The sequence below is a fragment of the Lineus longissimus genome, chromosome 3, assembly GCF_910592395.1.
Source record: "Lineus longissimus chromosome 3, tnLinLong1.2, whole genome shotgun sequence".
Classification (NCBI taxonomy): Eukaryota; Metazoa; Nemertea; class Pilidiophora; order Heteronemertea; family Lineidae; genus Lineus; species Lineus longissimus.
Window position 1 is genome coordinate 24687208 of NC_088310.1, and position 23835 is coordinate 24711042.

The window sequence follows — 23835 nt, forward strand, 5'->3', positions numbered from 1 at the left end:
TCCAGCAGAAAATACTCTGGTTCACTGGTTTTATTAAACCCTTGGGTTTTTCATTGGTCGAGGCCATGATTTTACGCATCACAAGATTTTACGCCACTTTCTTTGCCAGGAGGAGTGCGTGATCAATGACAGGGTGCAAACGATCGTACTGACCTTTTGATGCTTTGAGGCTTTCTGAGTCAGAAAACTTTAAGGTAATCTATATTGGTGCAGTTTATGATGATATTGTCCCACAGTTGTTTTCCATTCATGTGTATTAACTATTTGGACTTTTCAGTGTCTGGTCGGTTAGGTTATCATTATTTTTGTACTGTTTGTTGATAACCTTGCTCATTCCCATGACCCAGTTCAGAAATGAGGAAACTGCGTAACTTCCAGTTTGTTCCAAAATCGATATGGCAAACGGTCCTCTATCTCGGAGTGTTGCTGACTAGAACGGTATTGGCGTTCCCTTTGACATTTGTACTGATCACTCGTGGATCGATCTCCAGTGGCCATTCAGTGGCATAGTTGACTCTATTATCGATGTCATCAATCATTTCCATTGATAAGTTATGGCAATGTTGACCTCCCAAAGTCAGGCTAAAAGATTCCTGCTAATGAACCTTATTATCAGTAGCAAGGTTTTTCCATCCAATTCACCTTGATGTCAAAAGTGGTGAATTCCTTTCTAACCTTGTTAACAGACATCAATGAATTCCTGCACATTAGAGAGCCTGTTCAGCGATGGCAGTAAATGCACAATGATTGACCTTTGTCTTGTCAGTTTCTTCTCTTAGCTCAATTAGGGCTTTTAGGTGCTAATTCACTTGACCGTTGACTATTAATTCCTTGCCTCGGGAATGCTTCCTCTCATTGTACCATGGTGGCAAAGAGGTTTTTGAAGGGATTAGCGTGCAAAGAATGGCACTATCTTCTTTTATCCTGCCATCAATTTAACCTTGTTGGTTGAGGCTGTGGGTTTCCTTTCACTCTGCCAATCTTTTGGTCGAGCAAAGTTGAACATTTTGCAAACTTTCTGAGATTGTAGTTGACCATGCCAACGTTTCAAGATTTAAGCAAAAGATTACCCTTCTACATGTTTTAGGTTCATTTGAAAGCATTGTGGTAGCTACTTTCTCTAAATGTTAGGCTAGTGGCAAGTGATTGTTTGCTCAGAGGGCGAGTGCATGTCTTCCATTTGCAAGACAGTGGGGATTGATTTTTGGTTAAATTCACAGTCAATATGCATGCCTTTTCTCTTCTTCTAAATTCATGATGAAAGTACCACCACCTGCAGGTCTTAATGGCAATACAATGATATGCTAGTTTGCTGGGAATGGTTTTCAATAAAGGTTTCGTGACATCAGAAACCAAGCTTTTATAGTTTCACCCCTTGTCCATTATTAGAATGTGACAAGATCTAAATTTGGTCTTGATAAAGTTTAACTCGGCTTGGAGGCCTTATTTTCTGTCATTGGCCATCAGAGTCTGTAAGAGGTTGGGCTGACATTATCAGCCTCCGCAAATAACCAAAGTGAACCAAACTATTCAGACTATCACGATCAAAGACCAAAAGAAAGGGCTTTGTTAATACAAGGCATCGGGAGTATTTAATATTGGTGTGAGCAGTAATGTATCTCAGGCAGTTTGGTTGTTGTGTATTGCTACAGAAACCCATTTAGGTTGTGTAACCTTTTAACATTTTTAACGCTGAAAGAAAACTTTTAGCATAAAAAATGTTCTGACTTGACAATTGCCCCAACTTCTAATATTTGTATGATGAGACGTGAGACATGTTGTTGACGAAGAAAATGTGGAAAAATTCTTAAGTGAGATCATCTTTCGTGTGATTTAAGCAGGAGATGTCCTTGCGATGAGTTTATTCAACTTTTGTTACCCTTTGTCTTCCAGTCCCACTTCACTATTCCCTCTGCAAGTGTACCTGTTACCTTTGGTCTTCTTGTTCCACTTCCATATTCATGCTGCCCTTGTTACTTGTCTCCTCGTTCCACATCCATATTCTTGCCCCACAGCAGATTTACACCTTTAGTGCTAATTCCCATAAAATGAAGACCATGTCGGCTGCAATGAGTGTCGGTGTGATAATCAGTGGTCAATCCCTTGGTCATCATGTCTGGTGCGTCCGTACCCTCTGGGCGTTCGTGTGATCAGTGGCAACATTGCTGAGATATCTATTGATGACCATCTCGAGGAGATGTAACTGACATCCCTGTGGCATACCCATTTTCTAGTTATCATAGGAGCCTATCCAGCAAAAGTAACTATAGCTGCGCTTACACCACGAAATATTGGTGGACCAATTGCACTTACACCACCACATTGCCGCGACAAATTGGTTCGGCAATCCATTGCCGATACAAATTGCCGAGCGAATTTGTCCCACCAAGCTTGATGGTCCAAATTCGCCCGGCTTGTTAAAAGCTCGGCTTTGTCGTGGTGTACGCGCAAATGGTTCGGCAATTAGCTAGTTAGATGGTTCGGCTCCAGGCGGCGCTTTCGAAATGGCGCTTTCTGCGCATGCAATTTATTGTTTGCGCGCCATCTGTAGCCGGATTTTATAACTAGCTGCAGCGCTGGTGTAAGCGCTAGGTGGATTTTCGATGGTGCGGCATTGGTTCCCGAACCAAGATTGGTGGTCCATTTTCAGGTGGTGTAAGTGCGGCTTGTATTGGATAGACCTTTGGGTATCAGCAAGGGTATTATTTGCTCTAAAACAGACCCATGCGATGACTCCTGATGAAGGCAAAAGAAATTCAAAGGCTGCAAAAAAGCTCGTAGGAAGAGTTGCCCTATTTACCATGAGAAAAATGTATCTCTTCATGCACTAATCAAACCCAGATTCTCGAAGGCGCAATGTAACCAGCTCTGATTGTAAACAGATTTCTTGCTAAGGTGGGATAAAATGTTACTTGATTTCTTTGTGACTTAGAGGGTCCAATGACATGCAACAGTCCAACACGTATTGCTTTGATCTGATCATATGGCGAACACAGGTCACCTTTCAAAAAAAAAACTGCTTCACACCATGGGAGAGAGTTCTGATAAGTTGAGATATCGCAGGAAAATGGGCAAATAGTTGATGAAACTTTTTATCCATTGTGAGTTGAGTTGCTTGGAGGTTGGCTACTGATAGGATTTCGAAATTGGAGATGTTTGAACTTGCAAAAGCTAGCTTTTGGAGTTGGTTTCTTTCTGGAGAATCTATCGTTGCTTCGCCTGAGAAATCAGGACACTCATGCCTGATCTACGTATTTCATCTAGCCATGTAGGGGATTGGGTATCAATCTACTGGTAGCGTGCAGCTCGACTGGTTCCTGTCCTAATGCTTCCCACTGAACTGTTACACACTATGAGACATTAACACGTGTAATGACTAAAGGGAATATTAAGGGTGTCACAGCTGCCCAGACACCCTCCACTCTACTTTGTAGTTCCCATCATCAATTTGCACATGAAATTGAAAAATTCAGAATTTGACATCACTGCTATTTGTAGACTCTTTTTGATATGAAATGTCATTTTCACAAGCCTTAGAGCTTAAAATGAGTTATGGTACCATGATGGCAGTCTAAAAATGGTGGTGTGAGCGCCTTGTTGATTAAAGAAAGGTGACGTGAATGCCTTGCATGCTGATCAAAAGATAGAAGTTCTGTCTCAGACAGGATAGAAAGAAACCTTGGTTGATAAAGTATTGAGCTTATAACTGGCGGGATATTCTCGCTTATGGTTGCTGGTGGAAACTGCTGTCTGAGTTTTAGTTCAAATATGTAGCGATTAAGTATGTCATCCTCACTTGCAGCTTGACTGTTCATTTGATTGATGTGAACATGATGGCCCTGGTATCGACCTTAGCTGCTTTGTTGCGAAAAGAAAGAAGAAGAAGAAAAGTTGTGCTTTCTTGACCTAGAACTTATTTCTCAAGGAACCAAATGTCTCCCCAGTGTTTTCCAGTCATGATTACACATCCAAGGCACATACTCCTAGGTTGCATTTATCATCGCTGACTTTGGTATATCGTTTTTATGACACGATCCTGTGTCAAGAGACTTGGTCCAGGGCATCAAGAATACCAAGCATGTTATCCACCACTGAGGGAACCATCTAATAGGAATTGCCAGGTGTTGAAAATGTGACTCGTTTCTTTCTTTTCCCCCAGAGTGATGTTTAGCGGTGTTAATATTCTCTTACATGCTAGCAAGTGAATTTCAAAGCAATTTTTTTCAGCTCTCATGAAGCGGTGTTTTTAGTTTGCAATTATGGTGGATTGCTTTTCTTCTAATGGCCATTTCACCTTTGAATAGGTTTTTCAATACATAGTCTTTGAAAGTGGATGTGTTGAAATCTGAAAGATATTACTTTTTATATCATAGTCCCTTTGATTCTGATTTTGCCTATAAATCTTTGCCAATCTATTATATGAAATATTTATCGGTATCAGCTAGGCTATAGGAGGCAGCCTAAAGCTGTATTCTAAATCTATCAAGTCCATTGACTAATCACGAAAGCCAACCAACATCAACCTTTGGTATTTTTTGCAGTTCTTTTTTTGTTTGCCTCTCAAACAGAAGAAAATTTAAAATGAATGAAATCACTAAATTGCATGTCAAAAACCTTCACCTCTAGCTCATAAAAGTTATATCTAAGACACCACTACATACATGTAATGGGGTGTCAAAAAAGTCAAAGTGAATAATGGATCCTTTGATAAATCAAACTTATGAAAAAAGTGTGTAAATTATTCATACGATTTCTAGACAATTTCAAAGAATTGACTGACTCACTTTCAGTTCTCAAGTCAAAAATAGGGCCTTGTGGAGGCAATTAAGATTTGGCCAATTCATTTCAATTGGAAGTCTGACGTGCCCTGGTTGCAGGATATCGGTTTTCTTTAGTTGTGTTAAGGCTCTAGTTTCACCAATAATGCAATATATGGAGAATGCAGTTACTGCAGATATTTAGTTCGATCATAACTCCTCTGAACTCAACAATATTAACTGAACTACATACTGATTCCAGGCATTTGAGGTGGGCCACTCCATAAGAAGGTTTAAATCGGAGCAGTGAGATTGAGGCCAGCTATGGCATCATGTACTGTTATCCCCTTAACCCTTTAAATTAAACACTATGGGCTATTCTGCAGTTGTTTGAAACTTGGTCTGCGTTCTGGAATTTCAGTCAGGCACCAAATGTGCCAACAGAAAAACATGCTTTTTGGACCGTACAAAGTGTGTAATGAATGATTCCCACAAATATTACTAAAATTTTGATGACACTTGAAATGACAGTTAGTCACAACTCGATCACTTTAAGAGAGGGTTATTGATAAGCCAATTGTCCAAAGGACTGCTGTACCCCTAATCGTAGCGTGGTATTATAATCTATATTTTGGGTATTCGAGACTGCCAATGTGTCACTCGTGATGTGAGGAAATGAATACTGTAGGCTGTTGAGGCACTGCGAACAAAACAATAAGGATGAATTATTCATTTCCCTTTGGGACATGGCAAATATATACCAGAGCGTATTGGTTTGAGGCTTACATGCAAATTGAATAACCATTGCTTCGTCGCAGGTCACAGCAAAAAGGATACCAAATATTTTACATTTAATTTAAAGCTATCCCTGACAGCACAAACAAGTTTAGTGATATTATCGTTACTCGTGTGGGTTTTTTCATGAATTCTTTGAAAAATTATTAAAAAGTTCCTTTCTTGGCAAGAATCTTGGTGATGAAAACAAAAGCCATGCTGGCAGGCAAGGAGTTAGTGAGACTCTGTTTGTTGAGTCTTTTCATCACATCTTTATGGTGAACTTCAAGAAGGCGACACTACAATGTCTCAAAATTATAGTTTACCATGTTTAATTAAATTTGAAGAAACATGTGAAAGGAGCCTTGATCACGTTTTAATAAACCAATTAGTGCCAATTTTAAACATCGAAAATCATGCCTTACAGTTAGTTTCCTGACTGAATAGCTTGAGGGACTGCGGTTGAGTCAGATTTGCACGCCATTTCTCAAATGGCCTTCATACAGAGAGTCTTGGCGCCAGGCTAAAATCATTCTCGGCTATCAAGTATTGGCAAGTATTGGCAATTATATGCTGCTAAGATTGATATACATGAGTTTTTTTACATTTGCTGGCCAACGGCAGCGGTTGCAACACAGCACGACGCTTGGATCAATTATGATGTCAACACTTCAAGCATGCGTCTTCTCTGGTTTGACATGAAGGATGATTAGCATTTTCGCAACACATTGCCAGTAACTTTGGGATCAAAATTCTGCAAGATAGACATGACTGAACTGGCTGAAAATATCATGCAGAGAAGAATTCAGGCAACTTGATCCATATTGTATGTATATTTCAACTTGTATTTAAACCTATGAAGAAATTCACAATGTGTCCTAGGTAGACTTTAGAATTAAAGAAGACACCAATGTTGTCATGATCGGCTTGTGACCCATTTGAAAAGCAACAATGGATGCAGTATTAAAGTGATCAGGTAACAGTAGCAGGTGCACAAAGGGTTACCGTCACTGCAACTTGCAACCTATCATAACGGGATGATTCAGCATTCCAATCAAAATCGCAGGTTACAGCAACAGAAATTACTTGTTTTCAGAGCGCCAAGTGAAGGTACTTTGACACCAATCAGTCTCTTTGAGAGCACCACCCAGTCCTATAATCTTACTGTGGTAAAACAGGTTTCATGTTCAAGCATACCTTGTTTGACTCAAATTACCTCAACAAATTCAAGCGAATTGATTTTAGAATTACATCTTACATCTCAGTTTAGCTCTGCAACAAAAACATACTCTGTTTCATCAAACATGAGAAAGTGTACAGTATAATATGTGTAGTGTATTGGTCCTGTTTAAGCTGGAGCCACTTCTGAGAGTTTATTTGTGTAAAAAGGACAAGGTTGCTGTAAGAAAAAAGCAACCAGCTCACTATTTTTCTTTCTGCGAGAGCAATTGGATGTGAGTTTAAGCAGATATGAAAGTTTGCTGTCATCGAATGCGAAGTCGAGGCGGATTGCAATCATTGAAGATTGGCTATAATGAACCACATCCACCTCAAATACACGCTTTGCAATTGAGTTTTGCCCGCTGAAAATTAAGTTTGGGGATTGACGGAAATGAGCTACGTCAAGAGCAGCTTCTTGGCTGGCGGTAAGTAGTGGAAGACACACATGGTGGGTATGATATATCATTTGAGGACGCACACTATACACTACGTATAGTTCTAGTGATACCAATTGGTTAAATGATGACATTTGGCTGGAGCAGGAGTGACTGTCTACTAGATTATCTGCATATTAACCCTTTGTTGTGTTGGTGACTGATCTGATGATATGAGAGCAGAATTATCCATAGTCAGGCCTCTCAATTACATGATTCCTACACCGTATAACGGTGTAGGCCGTACATGATGTCCCCAAATTAGGTCTATTTGTTGTTTTTTGTTGTTGTTTTTTGTTGTTTTTTTTTTAATAGTATGACACCCTGAAGCGTTTTTTGACCTCTAACATAACCAAATCTCATCCAAATGGCCTAATTATATAGTTTTATCCTAAAATTATGATTTTTCAGTATGTGGTGATATCAGTCACTAACTTAGATTTATGACGTCGCTGTTCAGGCAAATTGGCGCGATGAAATGTCCCCAAATTAAGCTAAAAAGCAAAAAAACATGTCCCCCAAAATAGGCTAAATAAATACAGGGTGTAGAGGTCTCCACGTAATTGAAAGGCCTGATAGCTGCGTACGTGAATCTTTTAAACAAAATTCGAATGAATGTCCTAAGGAGCCGTTTCGACAATAGAATGATAGGTGATGGAAAAGATTACTGAAGACAATGTAACACTAAACCAATACTGTAGCCTTGCGTTATGGCTAACACTTGTTGTGTCGTAGAAATGATTGGGTAACTCGATAATAAATGTAGTGTATGTGTCATATTATTGATCACATGGTGCCTCCTCGTGACCTTATCATACCCTTGGCATAGGATGTGCAGCCTTTACTTGATCGACCAAGTCAATCAGCCGCAGGTTCAGGTGCTAATTCAATTGATCAACACTGATGGGATGGATAATGTATGACAATTGCCCTGCCCGCAAATTTCGTCGGGCAACTATGGTCTTCAATATGTATAAGTCTGTCTGGTACCTGGAGGAGAGGAATGATGGCTTGGTGGCATGGTGGCCTGGTCTAGTGTCTAGAGTGGTAATTGCTGTATTTATTTAAGAGATGTCCTTAATGGAGGGGTGGCCTTGATAGAGAGCTGTCCACCAAGGGAGGTTCCAGTACAGTGCTAGGCGAGCTGAGATGATAATTACAGAGCTCCTCTTGAGAGGAAATTTTTCATCCTTCAGATTTGAATTTTTTCATCAGTTCAAAATTCTGAAAAGTTTTCAAAGTCAAATAAGTTTTGGGGCTGATGATGTTGGTTCATTTTGGGCAGAAAAAAATAAGGTGAAAGATATATTTGGACTAAGATATTTTTTTCTGCGTTAGGGGTAGGGTTAGCAGAAATTTTTTTCAAAATTCTGAACAATTTTCAAAGAAAAAAAGTTTTGGGAATGATGATGTTGGTTCATTTTTAGCAGAAAAAAAAAGTGAAAAAAATATTTGGACTTAAATTTTTTTTTCATCATTGACAGAGTCAGTTCAAAATTCTGAAAATGTTTCCTACCCCTAACCCTGAAACAATTTCTAAGTCCAAATATTTTGTTTGTTTTTTTTCTGCTCAAAATGAACCAACATCATCAGTACCAAAACATTTTTGTCTAACACTGACATTGATATTGGCAACAAGAAACAAATTTCCTCAGACTTCATTGATTGAGATGTCCAAAACCCAATTATTGGAGGATTAAAAGATCTGACTGTCCCTGACTTGGAGTTAGGAGTTCAACTTTCAGATCCTGTGATTGATCACCTGACAATGAATTGCTACATTCCTTCATTGATTTTTGTTCACTTTCTACTCTTAGTCTTGTTAAACATTGTTAAATTGCTGGGTTCTGACACATCTATGACAATTATGGTATTGGATTCCATTGCCACAACTAGTATGGATTATCTATTATGTGAAACTTTAAAACTTGCACAATCCATGGATTTGCAAGAATTGCTCAATATGAGGAGTTAAATGTTTATTGATTTCATATAAAATGATTATGTTGTGCAATAAAAAGTGGTTTCTGAACTTGTGGATAGTACATCAGCTAGATCTATACAGTTTCTGTTTTCATCTTTACCCTTGTTGTACCCATATTCGGATAGAAGTTTCGAACTATAACATATCTAAACTTGTCTGGAAATGCCAGCACTTCCTTGGAGTATTTAGCAATTTCTCTTGAGTGTGTCACTTATAACTGTTCTGGCCCTATGCTTATTTCCTATTGATACATCTGAACCACTCAACCATACACGAAACGCATTCTGTCGTGTTCGCTTCCCTTCCCTTAATTCACAGCCATGAGTTTTCTATACCGGAACTGAGTCGAACGGTGTTCAACACCATCTTAAAGCACTCACTGATACCTTTACAGAGGATGTGCTCCTCAACTGTTCCAACCTGTTAATATTGACAGGTTCTGTTTGTCACTGTTGTGTGTTATCGTCAGGATAGCGACCTGCCATTGTTCTGCTGACTGGTAAGGTTGGTTAGTCTGACATTTATTTCCGGTTGGCGGCTTGGCCTCTAATAAAACTGTCAGTTTGCCACCAGATATTGTCCCCACATTCTACTGCAAGTGACAATCCAACCGATAGCAGAAGGCCAAATGCATTGGATGAGGTTTGTTTTGCCAAAACTGATACTGGCCTTCCCTAAGCAAATGTATCATTCCAGCAATATTGAGAGAAAGCAGCATGTGTTTCATGGCTTGATTGGAAAGTAATGGAACATTAAAAAACTATTGTGATAGAATATGTATGATATGAAAGGTGTTTTTCATGTAAACATGGTAATGGATATACAGTAGGGAATATTGCTTTAGTAATGACCTTGAACCTGTCAACATGTTATCAAATGCTATTCATTGTTAAGTCCATCCCTTTGATTACCATGCGCAGAGTGGCACTAGTATTATCACCTTCTAGAATACTGATATGTGTGGAATAAAGACTCATCGAGTCCCCAACATCAAAGCCACCGGATCTTATCTCTTGATAGAGTAGCAAATGATTTCTAAAAATGACGTGGTGGCACCTGATAAGAACGGGTGATTTTGGTCTCAGTGTATCTCGCAAGACTTTCATTAGCAAATAATCCTCCTGCTATGGTTGCTATTTTCCCTCACAATGACGGGACCAAGCCAAAAGGTATCTTCTGATCCTCACCGACTAAGATTATGATTACGTTCTTTGTACTCTCTGCTGAATGGACAGCTCCTTGCATATTGATTCTTTATGATTGGAAAATAGTTTCCTGAAAAGAATATTGTGTTAAAGTTAGATGTGGCAAATGTCAGTGCAACAGCATAGTTGATAGAAAGTGTTCATAAGTTGCTTTGTGTTCAAGTCAGTATTTTGTTTATTTGGTGTTTTGCTGATATGATGTGAGGAAAGGCAAGTTATTGGTGACAATAACTGCCTTGCCTGGAAAACGCAACCCATGGAATATGGATGTAACACACGCATCAGTATACATATTACAAGGACTGTTATTGTCCACTGGGATATGTTTTTATGTATGACCAACTTCGAGAAATGTAGCACTATCTTGATGTGATGATGTCCTTTCACTTATTCATTGTGATGCTGTGAGGTTCATTGGTAGTATTTGAACAAAGTGATTTGTTGTGCTGAAGCTGTATGCGGTTGAAGCACTTACCATATCTTGGAATGTCTGCCATTTTCACAAGGTGTCTCTCCTAGCTTATGAAAGTAGCCCAGACACGCAGTAAGGCTTTACTTTTTTATGATAGGAAAAAAGCATTATCTTCGTAGTTGCCCTTTATTGCAGAATGTATAAGTTTCCATTAACAGAAATATGAAGAAAAAAAGAAAGCGCCAAATACATTAACTGTCATTTGATTCTTTTTTCTTTTTCTTTCTGATGTAAATCTGATGGCTTAGATTGTCTGTCAGAGCTCTAAGCCATCAGATTTACATCAGAAAGAAGAAGATGATTATAATCCTAATACCAGTAATGTTTCATATTATGATACATTACTGGTATTGGGATTGTCTGTCAGAGCTTCTGTTATACGATACTGGTGTTTGGGATAGTCTGTCAGAGCTTCTGTTACACATTACTCATGTTTCTGGTGTTCAGGATAAGTCTGTTAGAGCTTCTGTCATCTTATTGCCCAGTGTTAGACTAAATATGGATTTCCTTCTCCAAACCAACTCCGGGTGAAAAATGAAAGGAAATTCAGTTCTCTTTCATCAAACTTTCCTGTCGTGCATTCATCAGGAGTCTCTTTGTGCAAATTTAACATTTAATCAAATATGGCAGAAACTCGAGCAGAATTTTCGAGTGAGACTCGAGCAAATTTTCTCTGTGTACAGTCTCGAAACACAATCCTGCAATTTTGCCGTTTGCACGTAACTTACAAGATTTCCCTGGAGATGTTGTTTACTCTGTGGAACATTAACTTAACTCTTTCAATGGTGAAAGGAAAATGGGATCATATGGAACTACGGATGCCTCTTTAGTCAACATCATGTTGTCTTGATCTGCTCCACCGTGTTGTGTTTTCCATATGTGTCGAACTCCTGGTCAGATTTGAAGTATCGAAGTGACAACTTCAACATCGATTTGATCCGATTCTTGCATTTCAGCAAGAATATGTTTTGATTCAAATTACACAGGCAGACACAAGCAGGAGTAATGATAACACGGTAACAAACATGACAAATCGAGAGAAAGAAACCCAGTCCCGTTTGCCTCCACTTTGCCATCATTCTCCACCAACCAGTATCTCTGATTCAGAATGACGCCTCTTTCCTATTAATTCTGTAATTGGCCTACCATGGTCATTGACATGGAAAAAAAGATGGGTTGAAATTTTTTCCTGAAAAAATCCTTAATAAATTGCGGTCAGTCATGCAACAAAATGTGCACTCGGGATAAGGTGAGTCAGAAATGATACTGATATTTGAAACATTTCTGCCTCTCGGCCTCCCATTCTATTTGTAAGGCAGTCTCGACTCGTTTCGGCTGTTTAGGTGGATTATGTAGATTTGGCTCTAAGTCCTATTCCTGGGCAACTCAGAGGATGCCTAATACCAGAGATTTTATAGCAATCTAGTACGTTTCATGAGGTGACTTGAGGATATGCATTCTAAATGAAGTCGGGCCGACGTAAGGTGAACCATTTTGTAACAATTTGGTGCCCTCAAAGGTCATTACTTGTGTTAGTCTCTGACAAAGAGAGAGGCATGTGTGCCTCATGCACCCCTAAATCCGCCACAATTGTGAATATGGTCAAGGGTTTTGTACTGGTATGGCCATGTAATTCTTGGTATAACTTTGTTTCTTTCCCCATCTTCTTCATTATGTATAAACAGTGAAGTCCACCTGAAAACCTTTTATCTAAACAAAATACCTTTTCTTGTCTGCCAGTTGATGTCATTAGGAATTGTAAAAAACCAGAGAATTATATATAATTGATCCAATTTAGTTTGTGCTATGTGAACATTTGGTGACTGTTGTGTCTTTCGTTTGATTCAGACTGCATGCTACAGTCCCAGCCTACACACATCACAGTATTGACCTAAATGATGAAATATCTTCATAAAGAGAACAAGTCATCTATACCCAAGGGAGTAACCCATGCCTTTTATTATAAACCAGCTATCTATTTGGTCAAACAAAACTGTCCTCTTCAAACATTTCTAGATTGATTAATGTTGGATGTGCTAAAAGTCGGGACAATTTGTGGTTTGATATATCGGGAGATACATGTGCCATGGGGTGATACCATGGGATGAGTCATTAAATGATAGCTCTGTATTTTATCAAGTGATTGTGGTCAGAATCATTACTTGAATTTGACATGGGTACTTACTTGCCTGGCATATATATTAGGTCATGTTTGAGGGGGGATTTCAACAGTCTTTTTGGTATGCCCAAATATTTAGGACAGTCACATTTTTCTTTAGTGAGATTCAGGACAAGCAGAGGATTGTTTGGGGCTTGACCAAAATTGCTTATCAGGGAATGGGGGCATTTTTATACACCAAATCAATTAACTTATTTTTGTAATGTTTCCTTGAAACAGCATGTGAGCTATCTTAGCTCATTATTAGCTATTTTCCAATATTTGGGTGATTTAACTGTACTGTGTTTGGCAACCCAGAGGAAACCTGCGCTGTCTAACAGACCGACCAGGAGAACACCCAGGATGGCCTCAGAGATCAGAGATGACATACACTGTAGTTTCGAATGAGATGTACCAAATATCCTTAAGAATAACTTGAACGAAGTTGTGTCCCGTAAAAAAGAAACACGCCTTTTATTTGCCCCTTTTGATCTTTCACTTTACATAACATGACTTTGGAGATTCTAACGATGATTATGATGTCTTCATCTATATAGTGATGGCGGCGGTGGCGGCGGCGGTTCAATCTGTAAAATTAATCATTCAAATAAGCCTAATGCTAGTGATACTACCTAAAAGATATTAACCTGAGAAATATATTGATATAAATCGGGAACCGGAATCAAACTTACAAAGCTGGGGACTCTTAAGTTTCTCTGGAATTTAACTTGAAAGTAATACATATAAGTAGCCTTTAAATGTTCATCTTGCTTCCTTGACGGTGTACATCTCACTGACTCCAGATGACCCAAAAATCTTCAATGACTTCAACATGAACTTTGTGACAGTATTAATTAACTTTTACGGCTTGACACTCTGGGAACTGCTAAGATAAGGCTAAAGTTCAGATAGGCCTACATAAATCAATAGAAAGAGAAACAGTTAGCCAGCATGAAGGATAAGAAATATGTAATATATATATATATTGATTTTGTCTGTAACATTCCGGCCCCATAAATGCGTCCTAGCCTAGCATTTACCTAATATTCAAATCTACAAGAGACAAAATCCCTAAATCTACAAACAACCAGCCGCACATGGGCCTACATGCATACCGTAATACATATCATGGATGAGCAGTCAAAGGTTGTATGTGACAAGGTCACGCGCATCGTGTGTCATAAACATTGCCCCCCAAAAGAAACATGCTGGTCAGATGAAACTCATTAGATATCAACAGACGACTCAAGTAAACATAGCTTCGTGACAGGTCGTGTCAGCTCATTGTGATGTGTTTTGATCTTGGCTGACCTTACCAGGTTGTCCTTACCAGGATACGTCTCAATTACTCGTCCCAACAACCAGGAATTCCTGTGAGCATTGTCATCTACAATCAGAACCAGGTCATCTGGCTTCAGGTTTTGACTTGCGTGACACCACTTCTGGCGCTCTTGCAGTGCAGTCAGATACTCCTTGGTCCACCTACGCCAAAACAAATCAGCAAGATACTGTACTTGCTTCCATTTCCTTCTGTACAGATCGGCCTCATCAAACAGTCCAGGAGGTTGACAGGTTCCGGGGCGCAGGAGCAGCAAATGGTTTGGTGTGATGGGTTGTAAGTCATCTGGGTCATCTGACAGCTTCGTCAGGGGTCTTCCATTTATTATGGCTTCGACTAGACACATCATTGTGTGAAGAGTATCGTCTGTCAGGTTCTGCTGCTTTATTATGCCATCTAGCACTTTCCTTACAGACCTGATTTGCCTCTCCCATACACCACCCATATGGGATGCTGCAGGGGGATTGAAAACCCATGTGATTTCTCGTTGGCGCATGTACTCCTCAATACGGCTGAGATTCCATTCCCGTATTGCTTTCTTTAACTCTTTCTGAGCACCCACAAAGTTTGTGCCATTATCGGATCGGATCCTGATCGGCATCCCTCGCCTACTAACGAATCTCTGCAGGGCATTGATGAACGAATCAGTTGTAAGATTCTCTGCCACCTCAATGTGTATGGCCCGGGTCGTGAGGCAGGTAAATATGCAGCCATACCGCTTCACCATGCTGCGGCCTCGTTTAACTTGAAATGGGCCGAAGTAGTCCAATCCAACATGACAAAAGGCGGCTCTAGGGGAAGCAACACGGTCACTTGGCAAGTCTGCCATTTGTTGAATCATTGGTTTCACATTTCTTTTGCGACAGTGCAGACATTTTGTGTTGTTCCTTCTTACGGCCAGCCTTCCCTTGATTATCCAAAATTTCTGACGGACTTCCGTCAGTATCCTTTCCGATCCCGAGTGGCCCGTCAAATTATGAGAGTAACGAACTATCAAGTCCACCACATGGTGTTTCTTCGGCAATATGATCTGGTGCTTGGTTTCATCAGGAAGGTTGGAGTTTTCCAATCGACCACCCACACGCAGGATCCCATCGCTGTCCAGCACTGGGTTCAGCTTCTTTAGCTTGCAGGTCTTGAAGTTTGCCTGAATGTCACCAAATGCCTTCTTCTGCACGAATTTCAGCACCTCCTGCTCAGCTTCCAAAAGTTCATCTACAGTGAGGCCACGTCTTGGAGGGGTCATGGCAACTTGTCCGGGAATGTCCTTATTCTTGACCTTCTGGTGTAGCACCTTCTTCAGTCGCAGCATCCATGCAATCCCTTTCTTGAGCCTATACCAACAGGAATAGTGATTTATCATCGTGCTGATTGCCTGTTGTCCTCCATCCTGAGTCGGGTTCGTTGCATAAACCTTCACCTCCGGTTTGACCTCAATCATTCCTTCAGTCTCAATAACAATGGGCTCTTTAGGCCATTGCGTCTCCTGCTGTTTCAAGAATTCTGGTCCGTTTCTCCACCGATCATTTCCGCTTCCAATCAATTCATCGGCTGTCATACCCCGTGATACATCATCTGCCGGATTCTGATCTGTGGGTACATGCCTCCACTGAGTAGGCACTGTGCTCTCGTGGATTTTAGCCACCCTGTTTGCCACGAAGGTCTGGTATCTCTTTGTCTTATTCCTTATGTAATAAAGTACAATCATGCTGTCTGTCCAAAAGACAGACTCGCAGAGAGGGATCTCGAGCTCGCTACGCAGAAGTTTGTCTAGTTTCACTGCTTCGACAGCAGCCGTAAGTTCCAGCCTTGGGATGGTGGTGGTCTTTAATGGGGTTAACTTTGCCTTGGTCATTACTAGTGCGCAATGGACACGTCCATATATGTCCTCTTGTCTGAGGTAGCTTGTCGCGCCAAACCCTCCTTCAGATGCATCTGAAAAATGGTGCAGCTGGTTATGTACTACAGTGTCCTGATCTTCTGAACGCAGACATCGTGGCACAGAGAAATTTTCAAGCTTTGGTAAATCTTCAAGCCACCTGTTCCACTGCTGCTGTTGATGTTGGGACATTCCATCATCCCACCCTAACTTTTCTCTGCACAGATCCTGGAATATAGTCCTCGCTTTCAACACGAATGGACTAACCAATCCTAGAGGGTCATAAACAGAACTCAGGATGCTAAGCACTCCTCGTCTTGTCATGGGGCGATCTTGTGTGGTAATACACGGTCTGAAGGTATCCTGTTCTACATCCCAAACCATTCCCAAAGCTCGTTCAGTGGGTAGACCATCGCTGTCTAAATCTAGGTCCTTCATCCCCATGGCCAAGTCAGAATTTGGAATGGCTTTCAAGAGAACCCGGCTGTTACTGGCCCATTTGATGACATCCATTCCTCCTCTCTTGAGCATTTCTCGAAGACTGGTTGCCAGTACAATAGCCTCAGGGTCATTTACCTTACTTCCAAGGACATCATCTACATACATTGACCTATTTACGGTTTCAGCTGTCTCAGGAGGGAAGTCTGAAGCATTGTCAGCTGCAGTCTTCTTCAATGCATAGTTTGCAGCACTGGGGCTCCAAACCCCACCAAAGATATGTGTTCGCATTCTATAAATCCTTGGAGCCTTCGTTATATCACCCTCGTCGAAATACAGGAAGCGGAGCACATCCCTATGATCCTTTTCAACCCTGACCTGATTAAACATTGCCCGCACATCTGACGTGAACCCTACCTTCTCCTGGCGGAACCGCAACAGTACTCCAATCAACTTATTGGTCAAGTCAGGACCTTGGAGCACATTTTCATTCAGTGAGGTTCCTCTGTGTTTCGCAGCACAGTCAAACACAATTCTGGTTTTCTCTGGCTTCTTTGGGTTCAGTACGGGATGGTGAGGGAGGTACCAGACCATTCCGTCCTTTCTGCTTATTTCTTCATCAGGCACCAATTCTGCATAACCTTCTTCCAGCAGGGTCTTGAACTCAGTGTTGTACCTCTCATGTAGGGTAGCATCTTTCTGAAACCTTCTTCCTAGGCTTTCCAACCTTTTCTTCGCCATACTGTAATTGTCCGGTAAATTTGGAGGCCTTTGTTTGAATGGTATGGGCAAAGTATAATGTCCATCCTGTAACACGGCTGTCCTATCCCAAAGGTCAACCACCTTTCTATCATCCATGGATAGACCAGTTCCATCACCTAGATTGTCGAGCTTCCAAAATCGCTCGACCTGCTGCTGTAGACTTGTGTCATTGTTGATAAAGTGACAGCTGTGCCGCTCATCAGTCCTTCCATTCTCTCCAAATGGTCCATTTAGGGTCCATCCCAGGGCTGTCCTTACAGCGTACGGTACTCTTCGGGGATCGTCATCGTGACTCTTGACCTCCAGCGGGACCAAAGCCTCCGGCACGTCCTGTCCTATAAGTAGGTCTACCTTGTCAGTGTCTACCGTCAGAATATCAAGTCCTTGTAAATGAGGCAAGTCATTTAAGTCGGACGGTTTTATGTCATTAGGCCTAACGTTGAGATTAGACTTGGAGAAAACATGAGGAAGAGTAATAACCTCCTTACCATCGAGGTCAGCCACTTCCAATCCATAAATCGTGGTCTCAAATCGACTGTCTTTCCTCTCTATTGTTGTCAATTCTGTAATTGCCGTTTTTCCCTTTAGTCCAAGTTTGGTCGCCAGACTTTCCGTGCATAGTGTTGCCGTAGAACAGTTGTCCAACATCGCATAGGTTATGACTTCTTCATTCCCTCCGATACCCTTGACCTTTACCGGAATGATTGGCGAGGCAATACGGTTGATACCGGCCCCAGTGGACAAAACTGTGGCATTGGACCTTGCAGGTTGCGGCTTGACATCGGCCTTCTTCTCTTGAACATCGTGCCCGTCTGCACGAGACTTGGGTGCAGGAGCGCCATCCAAATGAAGGAGCGTGTTGTGTTTGTTCCCACAGCCAGAAACTTTACATGCAGGAGGATTACGACAATTTGATGCAAAATGCGGTCCTTTCAAACAATTCTTGCAGACCTTGTTGTCTCTCACAGTTACCCATCTCTCATTTTGCGTCATCTTCTTGAATATTTCACAGGCCGTCACATGATGCGCCTCTTTGCATACCAGGCATTTGGGTACCCTGGGCTTATCACCACTTGAACCTTGGTAACCTGTATCCGTCTGGATACTGAACGCTGACCCATGACCAGGTCTTTGCTTGTTGTTCGACTTGTGGTTGGATTCTGTCTTGGATTCCTTAGCACCACACTTACCAAACACAGGATCATTTTCTTCCTCTGCGGCTTCAGAAATAAGCTGCAGAAGGTCCTTAATGCCTGGGTTTCCTTGACTAGGCCTATCATCCTTGGTTTTCCGTATCTTCTGGACCACTCTTTTCCATCTATTCTGAAGATACTGTGGCAACCTCTCAACGATCTGCACCAAGTACGAATCGTTTAAGCGATCCAGCTGTTTCATTGCAGTCAAAGTTTCAACACAGTTTTTCAGGTCATCAGCTAGATCTCTTATCGCTTCTGGACCCTTGGCTTGCTTTCTGTTGACAATCCGGTTAACCCAGGCCTGACTCACCACAAAATCACTGCCAAACCGGTCCTTTAAAAGTTTCCTGGCAAGCTTGTAACCCTCTGTAGGGTCCTTAACTGCACAACACTCAATTACCTGCCTTGCCTTTCCAGTACAGTAACGGAGAAGCCTACTTAGCTTGACACTATCATCAATGAGGTCACGGTCAACAGAGTTCTCAAACGCTCTTATAAACAACCAATACCTGAGAGGATCCCCATCGAAGGTCATCAGGTCAACCTTAGGCAACTGCAGTGTATTCAATAACAACCTTTGCTGCTGCTGCCCTTGATGCAAAACCTCCATAAGTGCATCCGGAAGTGCACTCACGTGACTTACTGGTACCTCCGTTGCCTGGATACATGTACTTACTTCATTGTTTCCTTGAAATGGAGTAGGTCTAAGGAAATTGGTGGTGACACTTTCTGGAGCCATCGGGGTCGGGGTCGACTGGTAATTGGAGATGTTGCCATGAACTTGGCCGGGATGAAACGCAGGTTGCCTGGGATTCAATCTAGGGTCGGGAATTAGGCCTACTTGTCCGGGGTCACGCTTTGGCTTGTCCTGTGACTCATTCCCGGAAACGCCCACCTTCTCATTAGTAGGTGACGTTCTACTTGAGTGAACCATGGAACATGCCCTTTCCTTGGCCCGAGCATGCGCCAATTTTGCCTTCAGCTCAAGCTCTTCCCGCTGTTGTACCATCTCGAGCTCCTTCTTGGCAAGAGCTTGTCTCTCAGCCAGTAGTGACGCCTCTACTTCATAAACGGCACAATTGGCTGCTGCCCGCATCTGGGCCATGGAAACATTGGACCTGTGGCTGCCGCTACGGGTGCTGCTACGACTTTTGACAGACCTGTGCTCAGAAGCCATGGTTGAAATTGAATCATCTGGGCTGACACTAGTATCAAATGAGCTTACATCTGAACCGACACTACTGACCCCCCCTTCTGAGATCCTGTCTTTTAAAGCCTCAGACCAAGAAGATATCTCTTCTAAGCGTTGACCCATGAAACGCGCAACCCTATCGACATACAACCTCGACTCAGCAATATCTTCTGGACTGTAAAGAAGACTATGATATGCATTATGGCATGCAAGAAAATTTGTGAACAGCCTACCTAGTTCTTCGCCTAAATCATTTATCCTTGATAACTGTCCATAAGAATCAACACAGTCCAATAATGTCTGAATTTCGTTGCCTTTTCTAGTCAATAGTCCCTTTGCGGTCGACCGTTTCTTCTTTAACACCTTTAGATCCCTTTGGGGCACCATGGAAAACGCCATTTTCACAATCTGTGTCGGACAGCCTTGGGCTTGATCAGCTTCAAATCACTAACATATCGAACCTTACGTCGTGAGGTACGTGACCCATATGGTCGGCCTCTATCCTTGGATAAGGAGTGAGTTCCTTCGAAAGTCGAAAGACCAAAAAAGGTAATTCCATCCAGAATTCCTTTATTGAACAGAAAATGTAGTTTCGAATGAGATGTACCAAATATCCTTAAGAATAACTTGAACGAAGTTGTGTCCCGTAAAAAAGAAACACGCCTTTTATTTGCCCCTTTTGATCTTTCACTTTACATAACATGACTTTGGAGATTCTAACGATGATTATGATGTCTTCATCTATATAGTGATGGCGGCGGTGGCGGCGGCGGTTCAATCTGTAAAATTAATCATTCAAATAAGCCTAATGCTAGTGATACTACCTAAAAGATATTAACCTGAGAAATATATTGATATAAATCGGGAACCGGAATCAAACTTACAAAGCTGGGGACTCTTAAGTTTCTCTGGAATTTAACTTGAAAGTAATACATATAAGTAGCCTTTAAATGTTCATCTTGCTTCCTTGACGGTGTACATCTCACTGACTCCAGATGACCCAAAAATCTTCAATGACTTCAACATGAACTTTGTGACAGTATTAATTAACTTTTACGGCTTGACACTCTGGGAACTGCTAAGATAAGGCTAAAGTTCAGATAGGCCTACATAAATCAATAGAAAGAGAAACAGTTAGCCAGCATGAAGGATAAGAAATATGTAATATATATATATATTGATTTTGTCTGTAACATACACCGATGTATCCACTGTGTCACTAATCAACTTTAAAGGCTAGTTCACCTCTATACGATTGCGTGCTGCTCTGACTGCACTTTTATGGAAAATCGTAAAAAACTTCGTGCACTGATTAGTTTGCAATCGCTGCACAAAGAGGGAGCATTTCACTCCTGGCAATGGACCCACTGCGCAAGACAACTGGTCTAATTGAAAAATCTCTTGCCAGATGAAAGTTATCATGCAATATCAATTACTGTGATGGTTGTACGCTGTGCACTGTGGCAGCAAATGATTTGCATGAGAAATTGATTAACCTGCTAACAATGCAAAGCACTCTAGCCATATTTTTCAACTCAATTGTCAATGTATAGTAAAAAAAAAAATCGGGTGTGCATCACATAAAATATCACCTTGCATGAAAGAGTTGAAGTCTTGAATTTTCTTAAGGAATAACAAAATATCAGCCTTCAATTAGTATACATGAAGTGATTTGGCAAGTCCCGTTCCAGGGACTTTCTGTCTAATAATATGGTTAACAGCTTACTCCCATAAAATGACAATATTTCATCTGCTAGTGTTGTGTAAATCAGAAACAAAAGTCGAATCTGATATTTTCTTTATTGTATATGATGTAACTGAACTGGGTTGATGTTGCCCTCGTCAGACATTTGTGTCACTGAAAATGATATTTGCAGTCCACAACATATTTTATGTTCTGCACCATCTGAATGTGGCTGTCATAAACTCTTTATCACATATGTTATCAATATCTTAAAGGAATTAAAAATGGATTTGAGTATTTTATGTCAGACAAAGTCAGACATTTTACTGAATAAATGTTTTTTTAGCAATTTGATGAGAGTTTGTGGATGAGATTAGATATAACCTAATAACAGTTAAAGCTGCATGACATGCCCCTTGGCAAATTCGGTAATTAGAGTATGAGAACAAAAGGAACAAATTATTCAGCATAAAACATGTTGAAGACAATCATAAAACATTGTCAATTATTCATACGTTTATAACCTTTCATGTGGAGATAATTTAATCCATTTAGACTCATCAAAATGGTCCAATTTTGCTCAAATCGATATATTGCTGCAGGGGATATCAATTTGATATCTATGTGAAGGTGCATTATGTTCCAGGCATTGTGCCTTGCCAGAGGCAGTTTATTGACTTGTGCGAGTTTTAATCATATGAACGATGAAGTGCTCCTAGCAGTATTATATTCCCTGTAGCAAAGTAATAAATTCAGTAAAACTACATGTACCATAAACAAAACCAAAAAAAATAGGAGCGATTTATTTTCCCTGATCTCACTAAAAAAATTGAGTTTCGCATTAAAATGGTTTAGTATTCAGATCCGAGAGGCTGTCAGCTTCATTTTACCATAATATCTTTTTATGGCTTTTATCAGCTCTTACATGTGACCTCTTGCTTTACTTAAATCGAAATTTCCCATTTAAGAAAATCTTTAAAAAAGTTTAACCCCTCTTCTCTCCTCAGTAGCTGCACAAAATGTACCAGTTGTGGGTGTACCTCCAACACAACATGTCCAAAATGAGTTAATTATTTAGACAGATACAGAAGGGCCACACCCTGACTTAAAGCATTATCATACCATGCTATTATCAAGTTTAGACTTTACGATTAATGATAAGCTATTACAGTTTTTAATTAACAGTTTTAAAACCAAAGGAAATGCAGAATGCAAAAACAATCGATCTTACTCTATTGAAATCTGATGTTTTCTGGGCACTGCCCATCTGATTAAAGTTTTTACCTGGTCAATCATGATATATCTTTTTTCCAATCATGATATGGGAGTAAAAGTAACTTATACTTAGAGTTTAAAAACATTGTTGTTTGAGGGATAGGTCTTTGATTTGGTATATTTGACCTTGAAACACCATGTGGATCCTATTTTGTTTTCCATCAACCTGAAAAAGTGGTCTTAGATTGGTGACGACTGAAGTATATGTCAAATATCAGTACACCTGTGATCCCTATCCTGATGTAATTATCAATACTCACCAGTGGCATGTGTGACATATCTGCCCACGAAACCTTAACAGTTGTTGCTGATTTCCCCTGCTGCGGAACAACCCACAAGAAATCATTGATTGATTTTGTCACCTGTCATCTCTGCAGACATGTTTCTTGTTTGAAGATAACGACTCACCTGGTATGTCCACCAAATTTGTCTCTGGTGACAATACATATTGTCATTATACATTCTACCTTCACGTCATGTCTCCTAGACAAGACAGGATGTGTAGCCGGCATTTCCTCATTAATTTTTTCAACTTGCTGGATTGCAGATTTCATCGTAAAGAAAAAAATCACATAACTGGGATATAATCATATAGCGTAGCCACCAGCTGTCTGAAAGGTGGCCAAGAAAAGATGTTTTGTGACTTATTCTGTGCTGGCTGAACAATTTGCAATGAATGAAAAGAGGAATTTCGAAATAGGGTTTGGTCTAAAACAATGTTTTTATTTGTCCCACGATGTGGTCCTGAGATCCGCAGGCATCATCAGTTGGGTTGATCTTATTGATGGACTTAAAGGACATTTTCTTGTATATCCTAGCCAACCTAGAGGAAATCTTATCATTTTCAGAAATGCTACCACAACATTAACTTGAGGATGTTTCAATGTACTTCAGAACAACGGTCGTATAGCCTGCCAGAAATGCCCTCAGCATAATCTGCTGTGTTCATATCTTGGGAAAGTCATCGATTTTTCCGATCTACAATCAAATATGTCGGAAATTATATTTTAAAAAACTTCAGTGAGAGAATCTCCACAATATAGAACCTTAGCCATTAATATCCTC

The 23835-nt window shown here is 40.6% G+C and overlaps 2 protein-coding genes across 5 annotated transcripts in view; one reads left to right on the forward strand and one right to left on the reverse strand.

The window, feature by feature from the left end:
• Positions 1-23835, forward strand: part of LOC135484320 (neurexin-1a-like) — a 372440-nt gene that overhangs the window by 237745 nt on the left and 110860 nt on the right. The gene's annotated exons all lie outside the window — the stretch shown is intronic.
• LOC135484315 (uncharacterized) lies at positions 13409-20994 on the reverse strand. Its single transcript, XM_064765662.1, has 3 exons — positions 20696-20994; positions 13698-20590; positions 13409-13592 (listed from the first exon to the last, which is right to left on the reverse strand). The coding sequence occupies exon 2, from the start codon at positions 20208-20210 to the stop codon at positions 14232-14234; it is 5979 nt and encodes a 1992-aa protein (XP_064621732.1). The 5' UTR covers positions 20211-20590; positions 20696-20994; the 3' UTR covers positions 13409-13592; positions 13698-14231.